This window comes from Canis lupus, chromosome 9 (assembly GCF_011100685.1).
Source record: "Canis lupus familiaris isolate Mischka breed German Shepherd chromosome 9, alternate assembly UU_Cfam_GSD_1.0, whole genome shotgun sequence".
Lineage (NCBI taxonomy): Eukaryota > Metazoa > Chordata > Mammalia > Carnivora > Canidae > Canis > Canis lupus.
In genome coordinates, this window is record NC_049230.1 from 55,445,083 (window position 1) to 55,459,376 (window position 14,294).

Consider the following 14,294-nt stretch of genomic DNA (forward strand, 5'->3'; position numbering starts at 1 on the left):
CTCCTGGGGCTTCAGTGCCAGCCACCTACTCAGATGGGCCAGGAGCCAGGCTGGAGCCCGGCCCCTCCTAGGTCACCATTCCCTGCATACCCCACCTGCAAAGTGCCAGCTGGAGGCAAACCCCAACCCAGGGGAGGCTCTTCTCAGCCCAGATGGAAGAAGTTCAGAGCTAACCGTGTGTGTATGTGTGTGTGTGTGTGTGTGTGTGTGTGTGTGTGTTTCCTATTGCTGCTGTAACAAGTCAGCACAGGATAGAGCCTTAACCAGTACAAAATTATTATCTTACAGTTCTGGAGGTCAGAAGCCCGACATGTGTCTTACTAGGCTAAAATCAGTACATCAGCAGGGCCGTGTTCCTCTTGGAGACTCTCCGTGAAGATTCCATTCCTCATCTCTTCCAGCTCCTAGGGGCCACCGACATTCCTGGACTCGTGGCCCCTTCCTCCATCTTCAGAGCCCGTGACCGTGGGCTGAGTCCTTTCTGTGCCTTCTCCCTGGCCCTCCCATTGAAGGACCCATGTGATTCCGTGGGGCCCACAGGGATAATCCAGGATAATCTCCCTATTTTAAGGTCAGCTGATTAGCAAACTTGATTGCCCCATGCCTCCTAACCTAGGTCACAGGTTCTGGGGATTAGGCCAGGGATGTCTTTGGGAGGGGGTGTGACTCTGCCTACCATACTATGGGACATTTGGTTGGGAGAGCAGGTTCAGAGTAAAGGGGATCCACTTACCAAGACCCAATCATTGGGAAATGGTTTCTGCCTGTTACCCTGGCAATGAACAACTGAAGCAGGTGGCATATTAGTTTCCCCAGGGCTGCTATTAACGAAGCATCACAAACTTAGATGACCCCAAACAACAAAAATTCATTCTCTCATAGTTCATTCAGGAGGCCCAGAGTCTGGAATTCAGGTTCTGGCAGCTGTTGGGTCCTTCTGGACAGGCTGAAGAAGAAACTACTTCCCGCTCTCCTGGCTTCAGGTGGCCCCCTGCAATCCCCGGTGTTTCTTGGCTTGGAGGTGCCTGTCCTGTGATCACGTGGCCTCTTCTGTGTCCCTCTCCTCTGGGCTTGTCTGTCCAAAGTCCCCTGTTCTAGGACACCACTCATTGGTCTTGGGGCTCACTGTAATCCAGTGTGACCTCATTTTAACTCGATTACATCCGCATGAGCCCTATTTCCAAGTGAAGCAACATTCTGAGGTTCCCAGGGGACAGGAGTTTTGGGGGGGATGTAATTTGACCCAGGACAAGTGGTATATACCACTCTCAAACCTGGGCACACTTCTGTGCCTCCCTACAGTCTCTGGATGCCACACCCCCTCCTGAGTTCCCCCAGCTGCTTCCTAGTCTGCTGCTGCCCTGACCCATGGTGCCTGGGGCCATGAGGAGACAAAGGGTGGATAGTTTTTTAATGAAAACGGCATCTGCACTGTCTTAAGTGCTGAAGAGAATGCCACAAACGCATTCCCTGCCTCAGAGGCCTCATCCCCTCCTGGGAAGACAGAACAAACCGAGCATGCCAGGGGGCCCCTTCAAGACTCTGAGTGTGCAAGTGTGTAACAGTGAGGCTGGGAGGGGGGCAGCCAGCGAATGGACAGCACAGCAGCGTCTGCAGGTGCTTCAGGGGTAGGGAGTGGTCAGCTCCCCCCAGGACAGACTTCAGAGAAGGACCACCAGGCTCCGGTGACCTGGGCAGAGCACCCCAAATCCTACAAGCACCCACTTTAAAGAGGCAGTGCCTCCAAGAAGCCCGGAGAGGGAAGCTTTCTCATTTTCTGATGGCAAACGTGGATTCATCTTCTAACACGCAAAGCCCCCCAACCCAACAAGCCCATATCAGAAAATCCATGGCTCTGTCATCAGCTTTGAAAACAACTTTATTAGAAGGCTGTTTTTTAAATGACAACTTCCAATCCTTTCTTAATTTGCTTTTTCACAAATTCCAGTTATCGCTAGATTTATATATAACAATTTTTGCATTGATCTTTGCATCCTATTTGAATTGTCCTCACCAGGCCATTCTGGTGGAATGGAAGTGCGACCCTGAGAGTCGCAAGTTGACCAGCATTGCTGAGCAGGGGTCGTGGTGGCAGGAAAGGAGGGAGCCCGATTCACAGGCAGGAGGGCGGTGCTAGCCGCCCTCTCCTCTCCTCCCCACCCCAATCTCACAGTGATAGGACCCTTGGCACTTGTGCTAAAGGATGAAACAGATCCTCCGAGCCCAAGAAATGATGTGGACCTCCATCTTTGATGGAATTGAGATTTCTGCCACTCTTCCTGCTGCTGGTCAAACCCTCAGACCCTAAGGCTTCCTGGGTGTGAACCCTGTCCCAACCTGCCCACAGTCATCTCCCCCTGGCCAGGGCCCCTCCCGATCTGACCTTTTTTTTTATCTGTCGCCAGTTCTGAGGAATTTCTTTGGACAGACTTGACGTCAGTGTGGCCAGTGGTGGGAAAGGTCACTCCCACAGCCCCTCCTTCCTCTCCCCACCCGGCCTGGAGGGTGTAGGGAAGGTACAATCAACCACAAACATAAATATGAATACAAAATGAACTTGAAAATGACAGGCTATTAATTAAACAAATCTATAAAAATAGTTAGGACATAACTCTGTTCAAATAAATATGAAATAAATAGGCTCCAAGCAGTGACACCCTGCATCAGTGGAATGTGAGGCTGGTCCCACTCTGCCCCGATTGGGATCCAACAGGAATCCCCAGGGGCTCGGAAACAGACTTTAATGCCATCAGCCAGGCTCTCAACCCCCTTTGTCTCCCTCTGGAAGCACAGAATTTGCACATTTGTCCAGCTTGTCCTTCTGAACAAAACCCTTTGCCCAACGGTACATAATTAAGGCCTTGAACACCTTCTCCTCTCATTGGGGTGTGCAGACACTGGGCAGCAGCTCCCTTCCAGGAACTATGTGATGGCCCCCTGCTCTCATTCCAGAGCGGGCACGGGGAGCTGGTTCTGAGCTGGTGCCAGTGCTGACAGTCTGGGGCCAGCTCAGAGCACCAGGACAACCCTGGCAGCAGGAGGAGCAAGGCCCTCCACATTGCAGAGGCCAGTACTCGCCTTCCATGAAGCCATGCACTGGGTCGCCAGGCAGCCAATGGCGGGGCTTGGCCTTGCCCCCAGCATGCACACACACATCCAGGTGCCCATCTGTTGGTGAGCTCAGAGGCCAACAGCAGGGCTCAGAGGAGGATGAGCAAGAAGCCAGACTCCTCCCTCTCCCCGGCACAACCTAGCCAAAGGTGACACCATAGGCCAGAAGTCAAGGTGTGAGGCCCCCATGGACCGAGGGGAGGGGAGCAAGCGGTAACATGAGGAGGGGGCTGGCAGCCTTCCTCCTACCATATCAACACAGCAGCAAGGAAGGAAGCAAGGTGGGCATGGGGTAGATGCCCAGCAGGCCAGAGAGCAGGGCTTGCGGCCGGTGGTCTGGCTGCCAGAGGGAAGAACTAAGCCGGCTCTGGGCCCTGCTATCTGGCAGGCACCTCAGGAAAGGTCTGGAGCTTGCGTGCCTGTGCCCATGTCCTGCTGGCCCCGGGAACGGACGTGGTGGTCGGCCAGAGTCAGCAGGACATACCCGGTGGGCCTGCCAGGCCCTGCCCCACTCCCTTGCGGGCACATCCCAGGCTTTTCACAGCTTGGCTTCTGTCAGCTTAGTGTTGGCACATTCACAGAATGGATGGCTACACATCCCGGGGCTGCAGACCCAGGATCTGGGAGTCCGCCGAGCAAGCGCAGCTGCCCCCCGTCCCGTCACCGAGACTGCACACCCAGGGTGATCTTCAGGTTCTCATAGACCACGTAGCTGATGCTCACAGCTGGGATCACCTTCATGAAGTTAGGGGCCAGCCCCCGGTACAGGCCAAAGGCCCCCTCGGTTCGCAGGATCTGTCTGAAGAGGCTGCTCATGGTCACCTCTGGAGCGCCCTCAATGGAGGCTGTAGTGAGAGAGGCACCATCAGGGGTCTGCCAGTTCTGCCCTGGAGCCCAACCTGCCCGGGGACACAGGCCCCTGGGGACTGGCCCAGAACCAGCATTACCTTGGGCCTGCATCCGGGTCCTGACCAGGGCCAGTGGGTAGCTGGCCAGCTGGCCACAGGTGCTGGACATAGTGCCACAGGCCAGGAGCACAAACACGCCAGGGTCTGCACTGTTTACCGCATAGCGCTGTAGCCAGGCGTTCTTGAGCGTCTGGAGGGGACAGGGGGACAGGGGTGAGCCAAAATGCCTGTGAGGCCCAGAAAGAGCCTATGAGGCAATAAGAGACAGGGGTCTGGGAGTGGGGACACACAGTTACTGAATCCGCTCAGGAGGCATTTCCTTATCACATGGCATCCTCGAGGCTACTGTAATCTGACTCGCTTGGCCTGCCTGCCCTTTGTTTCTGCTGTCACTGGGGATTCCTGGATGGGACAGGGGGTGGGGATGAGGCAGGGGCAACACCCACTTCCCCACCCGGAGTCTGACTGCTGTGGTTTCAAGTCTGCTGGGGGCCCAGTGAGCAACCCTGGCCAGAATCAGTCTGGTTATCTGTCCACTTGAGTCCCTGTCGGTGGAGAACCTGGGCGGTCCCAGGGACAGGGAATGTGACAGGAGACCCCTACAATCAACAGAGGAGTCTGGAAGGAGACACTGTTCCCTGCTGCAGCTATCCCCCATGTCTATCAGGAGGTGAGAGCAGGTGGGGGGCCTGGCTAGGAGGAGTTTCTGGGTCTCTGCTGCTGGGTCAAGGGGCCTGAGCCACCAGAGCCTCACCTCATAGACAGCTAGGTCTATCCCAGCGTAGGGGATGATCCCCAGCATGTTTGGAACGTAGCCTTTGTAGAAGGCGGCCATTCCCTCTCTGGCTAGGATCTTCCTGGCACAGTCCAGCATGCCCGAGTACTGGCCTGTCTTGCGCAGGGCCATTCGGGTCTTCAGAACCTGGAGGACCCAAAAGAGCAATGGTAGTGTGAGCACGGCCCACTCCCCACCCTCAGCCCCAAGGGCACTGACCACTCTAGGACCGAGGGGGCCCTCACCTCCATTGGGTAGATGCTACTCTGAGCGATGGCCCCAGCCAGGGACCCTGCCACAAGTCTCTCGTGAATCCTCAGAGTCTCCTGGTCACTCCCCACAAGACGCTTGATCTAGAACAGAGAGCACAAGAACTGATATAGCCCAGAGACCAGCACAGCTGCTCCTGCTCCACCGTTCCTCCCAGAGCCAAAACCTGGTGCCTCTGGAACAGCCGTCACTGCCCAAAAATAGAAGTAACTGGCCCACAGTGGAGCTGGCAGCAGAGTGGGGGCTTGTCCCAGCTTCCTGCCTCACCCTGCTGACCCCTCAATACAGTGACTGGCTCCACGTTCCAGGGCATCAGCAGGGCAGAGGGAGGCTCAGGAAGCAGCTAACGACTGACGACTCTCCCGGGGAAGCTGGGTCCTTACCTGCTCGTAGGCCATGAATTTGATGGCTGATTCAGGGGCAATTTTGAGGACGTTGATGCCATTTCCCCGCCAGAGAGATTTGGCCCCGCCTTCTCGAATCATCTGGGTGAACCCACCCACAATGCACATGTTGTTGCTGCGGGAGGCATGGACCTAAGGAGGGAAGGACAAGCGGTGAGAAAATCCTGCAGCCAGAGGGATGCCATCAGGGCACAGAGAACCTCTACTACAGGCCAACACAACAAGGTCAGCAGGCGGCTCTCTCCTCTCGGTGTCCTAAAGGGTAACTGGACACTGGGAGAATTAACCATGGCTACCCTGGTTCTTCATGGCACCTGCCGCATGACAATCACCTCCACGACCACTACTTTAAAAAAAAAAATTTGTTCAACTGAGCCTTTAACTATGGAAAGTTTCAGACACGTACAAAAGTGCACAGTATTGGGGATCCCTGGGTGGCTCAGCGGTTTAGCGCCTGCCTTCGGCCCAGGGTGTGATCCTGGAGTCCCGGGATCAAGTCCCACGTTGGGCTCCCTGCATGGAGCCTGCTTTTCCCTCTGCCTGTGTCTCTGCCTCTCTCTCCCTCTCTCTGTGTATCTCATGAATAAATAAATAAATAAAATCTTAAAAAAAAAAAAAGTGCACAGTATTATATATTGGGCTCTCGGGAACCCATAATCAGCTCTGATAATCATAAAACCATGGCCCATGGAAGACTGCACGCTGCCCCCACCTCTGCTGGATCAATTTAAGGCACATCCCAGGTACTGTGAGTCCATCCATGGACAACTTTTCATCTCTCCAGCATTCCTGGGAATTCAGTTAGGAAAAACAAACTGATGAAGCAATTTGTTCAAGCCTCTTGGTTTCTGCAGAGGAACGGAAATCCTGGCATTGAAGTGACTTGCCCAAGGTCACACAGCTGTGGGGTGGGACCTGGTCAGGTTCTAAAGCTCTTCTCCCCAAACCATTACGCTGCCTCTCCACTTCTGATGAGAAGGGAGCTCATTTAACAGGCTTCCCACCAATGCCAGCTCAGGAGGGCAAGGCGGGGAGGAAAGGATGTCACCTTTTTTTTCCTTTTCTTTTCAAAAAAAATTTTAGGTAGTTACCACATAATGTGATCTTGGTTTCTGGAGTAGAACTCAGCAATTCATCACTTACACATAACACCCAGTGCTCATCACAAGAGGATGAGCTCGAAACACAAAGCTAGCACCTACGCCAAGAGGCGTGTGTGTGTGACCAGCCGTGTTCAGGCAACACTGAAGTCCGACAGGGCATCCTTGTGTAGGCCAATTTCGCAAGCCTGTCCCTGACGTGCACCTAGCTTATCTCTGCCCTGTGGACGTGGAGTTGGGCATCTGGCCAAAGTAAAGGTGTCTGGGCCAGGCGGGGGTCTGCTCGCACTTATCCCATGCGCCTGCACAAGATGTACACAAGGCAACAGGTTCCTGCCACACCTGGTTCTCACTGGCTTTACCTGTCTACACTTCAGCCCTGGCTAAATGTGACCCCTGGCTTTTGTACCCCGGATAAAATGAAATAAGCTCTGTGCAAAGGTACCCCAGACCTGGATCTTATGTTGCCCTTGTATGAACAATGATTCCAATCTAATTCACTGGGGTTAGAAAAGTATGAGCCCCAAGAGCACAAGACACAGGAGGAAGAGATCAACCTACTGAGGACCCCTGGGGTGGAAAGCCAGTGGTCTGAGGCCTGTTTTCCTACATACCTGCATGAGCACCTTGAGCCTGTCCAAGGGCGCCGTGCAAGTTCTGGATACAGCCCCCGCCCCGCCTCCAGCCACGAGGTGTCTCCACCACATCCCCGTCTGCCTCTCCTCCACTGTGAATTCATCAGGGACTGTCAGATTCTCACCCACATCAAAGATCTGCAAAGGAAGACCAGCAAAGATAAAACAAACAGGCTCCTGACGTTTGCAGCCAAGCTGCTGGCAGACAGCTCAGTTCATAACCTTCCACCATCTAGAATGGCCAGGCCCCTGGGCTTCTTACACCTTCTTACGGTGTAAGAAGGCCCAGGGGAGGGAGACTGGCATGCCCCTTCTCATTTATCTGTGAAGGTGGCATAGCTCTGGTCCCTGCCCAAGCCCTGAAGAGGCCCAGGGAGAGAATCTGAGAGCCTCGGGAGAGAAGAAAGTGGTTATACAACCATTTGGATGGCCTTGCAGATACCTGCCCACGGCTCCTGCAAGAACGGCTTACAAAGGCATTTCAGTTGAGGATCACCAGACCGCCTGTACTGCAAGGGTCAAGTCAGGGGTAAAGATTCTGAAACCCAATGTGTAACCAGATCACGCTGGCAGAACATTGCACAAGGCCTCGGCAAATATCAGAGCGCTGCGATGCCTATGTAACAGCCACTCTCCTGGGCAGCATTCCGCCTGGCCAGAGCCAGCTCTGCTCCAAAGCGTGGGGCACACCGTACTGGATTTCAGCTAGCTGGAGAACCAGGCGTGCCCTGAGGGTAGGCCCTGCCCTGGGCACTGTGGGAGACAGACCAGAGGCGCTCCCCTGGCCTCCCCTCCCAGAGTGGAGAGTCTGGGGTGGCTAAGATTGCAAATAGGGTGGGTGTACCCCAAATGAAGGGGCTCAGAGGTGGGGAGTCAACATGGCCATGACCAGGGAGGTGTGGATGTGTCTTTCTGTTTTTGTTTTGTTTTGTTTTAAAGATTTATTTATTTATGATAGACATAGAGAGAGAGAAGGGGGCAGAGACACCGGAGGAGGGAGAAGCAGGCTCCATGCCGGGACCCCAGGATTGCGCCCTGGGCCAAAGGCAGGCGCTGAGCCACCCAGGGATCCTCAGATGTGTCTTTCTGAACAGCAGCACTGACGGGGTGAAAAAGCAGCATGTACAGGACCACAGGGACATTTTCTTTTGACAGAAAGGACACCCAAAATGGGGTGGTGGGGGAAGAAACTTAATGGCTCTACTATTTGCTGTCTGTGGAGTGCCCCGGCTGCCCAGGGCGCACACGGGCTTTGGGAGAACAAGCAGGATTGGGGCAGGGGTGTTTGGAGTAGACCCTGAAGAACAGGCAGCGGAAGGGCATCCTTGGCAGATGGAGGCCTGCATCTGGGAAATGGTTAGGCTGCTCAGGTTGGCTGGTGTGTGGGATTGTGGTGGTGGTGGGTACATGTGGAGGGCTCTGCGGGGCTGGTGGAGTTGTGGACAGCCTTTTATTGAAGGAGGCAAGCTGAAAACCCTATGTGCATCTCCATGGATGCCGTAGGACCGGACCCGCCTTCGTGTCCCAGGGCACAGGACTCACCGTGGAATGCTTCCAGTACAGGATGATCTCGGGGATGTTTTCCACGGGATGGAGGAGGTGGTAGTCTCTCCATTCATTCCAGTCAATAGTCATTGTGCCATTCTTATCCATGCTGTAAGACAAACATATGGTTGGTTGCCCGGGGGGAAGACAGGCCGGTGGGTCAGCTGCACATTCCCCCTCCCCGAAGCTAAGGGCAGGCGCTGGGCCACCGAGGAGACCATGGGCAGTGTCTCTGTCCCAGTAAAGAGGTGAGGTGGCTCTACTTTGCACAAAAACGGGAATTTAATGGCCCACAAGAACCCCACTCAGATCAGGCACAGAGGTCAAGAAGGGAGGGATTCACCGGGGTGACACGGATACTTACTAGGTGACAGGGCCCCAGAAGTGGCCCGTTCGTATTCTGACAGACAGACAAAGGAGGATGCAGAGGAGAGAGGAGAAACACAGATAAGTGCTCTGAGCAGATGTTAGTGAAGCAGGCACACAACCACAGCATGATGCCCGGGGATGCCCCGGGGATCTGGAAAGGTGCACGTGGGAGAAGAAGCCGCTCCTAAGGCCAATCTGCATGATTTCCTGGTGGGGACACTATGTTTTCCCCTGGGACCAGGGCTCCCCCCATGAGCTGTCTCCAGGCAACACATCTGATTACAGGGTGGAGGAAGGTCAGCATTCTCAGGAAGCCCACCCTAAATGGGGTGCTGCCCCCGGAGCCCCTTCCTCACTAGGCAGAGAGGGTGCTCCTTGCTGGCCTTTCACCCTCTTGAAATCTCCCCAACTAGTCTCTTCTCTTCACGGGTCACTGGTGAGTGGGCATGCTTCCAGGCGATTTGTGACCCTGGCCTGGAAGCTGGGGAGCGGCTGCTCTTGGGGATGGGCTACCTTTCCATCACGTCAAACCACCTGAAGCCAAAGTTCAGAGAAACTGGGTCAATACAGTGAAGGGCACCACAGAGTTTGGTCCAAGAAACTCTCTTTCATCACATGTTTGTTAAACCAAAAACAGAAGCTGACTAGGCTCTCACCTCTTGAGAATCTTTTCCGCCTGCTGTTCGGATATCTTTACTCCTAGGTCCCGCAGGGACTGCATGATCTCCTGAGCATCGATTCGTCCTGTAACAACAAAGGCTTCATCCAGGGGCCAGGCCCTTGAGAGGCCTGAGACCCGGGCGGCCGTGGGCTCTGGAGGGAACACTTACCATCATTCTTCTTGTCCAAACTCTTGAATACCAGCCTCAGCTTCTTCTCGTGATCTTGTAGATAATGGACAAACTCTTCAAAGTCGAGCTGCCCATCGAGGTCTTTGTCTCCAGCTTGCACGATTTTCTATAAAACAGAAATTGAGGTTTCTTCCTTTAGCATGTACCCCAGCTTTTCCTTGTCCCTCATGGTGCCTCGTTCCCCAGGACACAACTGTGCTAACCCAAGGACAGAGGTGGTGGCTCTGAGGACCTGAGAGGCTTGCTCTGCTCTATTCCCAAAGCTACCACTTGGATCCCCGAAGGCCATCCAGAACCCAAGTGAGAGCCCACCTTGCTTCCCTCACAAGCAAAGAGGAGAAAGGCACCCCCAGGAGGAGCCCTTCAGATAGAAACCAGTGCTGGCCAGCTTGGCACTTTCTCATTCCAAGTATCCTGAAGACTAGCTTGCACAACCAAGGTCAGTTGTGTGGCTCCCCTGCAGCACTGTCCCTGGCACCAGGCCTCAGCCCGCAGGCTCTCTGCCCAAATGTGGGGACGGCCTTGGACGCTCCAGATTCCATGAGGAATGCTGTATCTTGCTCTTTTTATCCCTAGAAGTGGCACCAGCCCAAGAACCAATAGGTGACCAGGGTAAAAAGGTATGGGGGCTGAGCTAGCTCCTGCCAATGCCTGCAAGGCAGAAACACTGCCAGAGAACCCTGGTAAGAGCCAAGGGGGACTATTCTTGGGCATGGACATGGGCTTGATGGCACTGCTGGCCTCTGACTCCTGGGGAACCAGATGACATGGCCGACCTCAGCCCACTCAACCAGGCACTGAAAAGCAGGACAGCTCTTCTTAGCAGTCCTGACCCAAGAAGGCTTGAAGAGACCCCTTGAACAGAACTCTGTGCCTGTCCTCAAAAGTGAGCTTTGTTCAGCAGCCGCAGTTTTACACGCTCAGCCCTGGAAATTCTGCCTATAAGGAGGGAGCAGCCCTTGGCCTGTGCCACATGGCCTGCTAAAAGCTTTACCTCTGGTAACCTGCTGAATCCTCTCAAGCAGCTCTAGGAGGCAGGTACTGTTATTTCCCCCATTGTACAGAGAAGGAAACAAGCTCAGAGAAGTTAAGTAATTTATCCAAGGTTGCACAGCTAGGGAAGTTGTGGGTAGGATTCAAGCTGGGCCTGTCAGACTCTACCTCCCTGGATATCCTGCTGCCACCCTAAAAGTTAATCTCAAGAAGGTGGGTGACACACATGAGTCACTGCAACCCAACAACACCCCAAAATCTGGATGGAGACTCTCCTAAGGAAAATGGGGATAGTCTTCCTGCATTGCCCAATTCTCTCAGTGAGAACCACGTTCACTAGTCACAAACCAGTATGGCTTTAAAAGTCTCTGAGCCAGAGGGTTTGGAAATTGATGGACCACTGGCTGGCTGGTGCTCTCCAATGACTACAATCATGGTCACTCTCTGAACCACCTGATGGCCCTTTGTGACTGCTCGGCCACTAAGGGTGCAAGGAGGAGGCCTGGACAGACACCATGTCACTTAACATGATCCAAAGAACAACGCCAGGGGTGTGGCTGGAATGTGAGATAGGCTGGCACATATTTTATCTGTTATCTGGAGTTAACTTCCTGCAGACATTTGTGCTCTCAGCCAAGAATGGTACAAATTACATATAGGGTTATCATTCTAGATTTATAGCAGGAGTGGAAATAGAATCTCGGAGGCGAAAGCTAGGCACTGAGCTTTTTGGTATCCAAGCTGCTCTGCCACCAACACAATCCACGTGTCTTAATGGGGTGGGTGCCTTGTAATATAGAAAACCCAAGGATGTGTTCATTGCAGCTGATTTCAAGATATTCTCAAAAACCTTGCTTCTGCCTCAGAACCACTAGATCTACTTTCTGTCTTCTTCCTAGGATACGCTAATCACCATCCCTGGCACACCATCTAACCCCCACTGCCATCATGAGCACTGGAGGACAGCATGAAATCTGATTAACAGAAAAGTCAGAGGAGGCCCTTTTAGGAGGCGAGGAGGCCCTTTTAGGAGGCAAGGAGTCCCTCACAGGCTCTGGAGCCATTTCCCCATCTTTAAAATGTGATTTCTGCTGCCTCTCTGCTCCCAAGGGAAGCTAGGAAGGTTCCCCTCCCCAAGGCACAGCCAGGCCAGCTCCAGCCTCTGCAGCTCCAGTTAACTCCTGGCCTCCAACAGGAGCTTCTCTGCCTCTTCCTCCCCCAGCTCTGAGAAATGGTCCCACAGCAGCCCTGTACTTCTCTGGAACGCCCACCACTCCACCCCATCCCCGGCTCCCAGCCAAAGAACTCCTTTCCATCTCCCACAGGTACCTTCCCCGTAATTCCAGCCTGCCTTCCTTGGAAGTCATAAGAAAGCCAGTCATTCCCGTGACATGACATAACCCTTTCCCGGCTACAGCCACGTGACAACTGGGGAAAGAACTTGCACATTTCCGTCATTCTTGCCCTGTGGCGGGTGTGCGGGGGGGGGGGGGGGGGGCACAGTTCGCGCATGCGCACCCCTACCACCACTCATGCATGTGCTCAGCCGGCCCCGACCCGGCTCCCCGCCGCCGCTCCAGACCTGCTTCCACTGGCGGTAGGTGGAGAACTCCTGGGAGGGGATGAAGACGCTGAGTTTGAAGATGGACTTCAGCTCGGCGGGAAGCCCCTTGGACTCGAAGTACTGGAACTCGCTCTGGGTCTCCCCGATGAGCGGCACATAGAGGCAGAGGCAGAGCATGCTGACCGGGGCTCGGGCGCGCCGCCGCCGGGAGCCAGGGAATGCTGCCCGGGCCGCACACCGCTTCAGATAAGCCGGGGCGCAGCTGTCATTGGCTGCTCGGGCCCTGCCCTTTTACTTAATTGCGTAAAGCCGGCCCAGGGGAAGTCCTGCCCACAGCCAATGAGCACCGGCCCCCGCCTCCAGCGCCAGCGCCAGCGGAGGGGTGTAAAGATCAGGGCTGACGTCACCCGCGCCCCGAGTTAACTCTTCGGAAGCAGGCCGAGAGAGAACGAACTTTCACCCTTCGTTGCCAACCCCTCCAGATGAACAAATACCCCTCAGCATATTTTTCCACAAGGTCCCCAAACGCGTCACACCGTGGTTTTCTCCCCTTGGTAAATCATTCCCGGCAGAAAAATAAGTGGATGTACAGACTGAGTCGATGCTCGCTGGAGAGGGGCCCAGTTTAGCTGTGAGGGTAGAAGCTGGGGAGCCGGGTGCCCAGCCTTCCTGGCAGTAGCCCCAAGGCGAGCTCATTCATCCGCAGGGGAGTTGCCCCTGAACCGACTGAGCCCTGGACTCTGCCTGCCTGGGCCAGCCGCCTTCCAGCTGGCTCCAGTGGCCTTCTTTGGGCCATTCTGTGATGTGAGCACTTCAGCAGAAACCCATTCCCCTGGGGTTTCCCGTGAGGGTCCTGCAAGGACCCTCGCAAAGGTGGTTGTGCTGAGGGCCTCCCGAGGAGATGGGGTCAGCCAGGCCCTCACAGAAGACTCCAGACAGCCTTCAGAGCCCACTCTCAGAACAGCTGAAAGTTCGGTATACTCCTAGCTTTCTGGCCTAGGTCTGTGTTAATCAAGAAGTTTTAAATTTTGAATTGATTAAAATTAAATGAAATTAAAAATTCAGTTCCTGAGTTGTGTGACCACGTTTCAGGTACTCCATAGCCACATGGACTCTGAGCATTTCTATCACACAGGAAGTTCTACTGGGCAACACAGCTCCAGAACACCCCTTTTAAGTGAGGATGAGAGAAAATCTCAGGTCCTGGAAATTCAGGATTGGGTCCTCATTTACTTTTTTAAAAGATTTTATTTATTTATTCATGAGAGACAGAGAGAGAGGTAGAGGGGAGAGAGAGGCAGAGACACAGGCAGAGGGAGAAGCAGGCTCCATGCAGGGAGCCCGATGTGGGACCTGATCCTGGGTTTCCAGGATCGGGCCCTGGGCTGAAGGCAGCGCTAAACCACTGACCCACCCGGGCTGCCCTGGGTCCTCATTTAAAGGTGATCCTGGGACACCTGGGAGGCTCAGCAGTTGGCTCAGGGCATGATCCCGGGTCTCCGGGATTGAGTCCCACATCGAGTTCCCTGCATGAAGCCTGCTTCTTTCTCTGCCTGTGTCTCTGCCTCTCTCATGAATAAATAAAATATTTATTTTTTTTTAATTTTTATTTATTTATGATAGTCACAGAGAGAGAGAGAGAGAGAGAGAGGCAGAGACACAGGCAGAGGGAGAAGCAGGCTCCATGCACCGGGAGCCCGACGTGGGATTCGATCCCGGGTCTCCAGGATTGCGCCCTGGGCCAAAGGCAGGCGCTAAACTGCTGCGCC

The 14,294-nt window shown here is 54.3% G+C and overlaps 1 protein-coding gene across 11 annotated transcripts in view; it reads right to left on the minus strand.

Annotated features, from left to right (window-relative positions):
- Window positions 1-1,861: 1,861 nt before the first annotated feature.
- SLC25A25 (solute carrier family 25 member 25) overlaps window positions 1,862-14,294 on the minus strand; it is a 35,868-nt gene continuing 23,435 nt past the window's right edge. For 5 of the 11 annotated variants that reach the window (XM_038549222.1, XM_038549232.1, XM_038549229.1 and 2 more), the window contains exons 2-11: window positions 9,948-10,074; window positions 9,774-9,861; window positions 9,113-9,148; window positions 8,746-8,857; window positions 7,183-7,341; window positions 5,448-5,600; window positions 5,040-5,147; window positions 4,774-4,941; window positions 4,059-4,209; window positions 1,862-3,956 (exon numbers count right to left, since the gene is read on the minus strand). In XM_038549222.1, the coding sequence (XP_038405150.1) occupies window positions 3,772-3,956; window positions 4,059-4,209; window positions 4,774-4,941; window positions 5,040-5,147; window positions 5,448-5,600; window positions 7,183-7,341; window positions 8,746-8,857; window positions 9,113-9,148; window positions 9,774-9,861; window positions 9,948-10,074 (1,287 nt within the window). In that variant the 3' untranslated portion in view covers window positions 1,862-3,771. Of the gene's footprint in view, window positions 3,957-4,058; window positions 4,210-4,773; window positions 4,942-5,039; window positions 5,148-5,447; window positions 5,601-7,182; window positions 7,342-8,745; window positions 8,858-9,112; window positions 9,149-9,773; window positions 9,862-9,947; window positions 10,075-10,280; window positions 10,484-12,290; window positions 12,380-12,543; window positions 12,811-14,294 lie in introns of those variants that run through there. The other 6 variants (XM_038549223.1, XM_038549225.1, XM_038549226.1 and 3 more) reach the window with 5 other exon arrangements.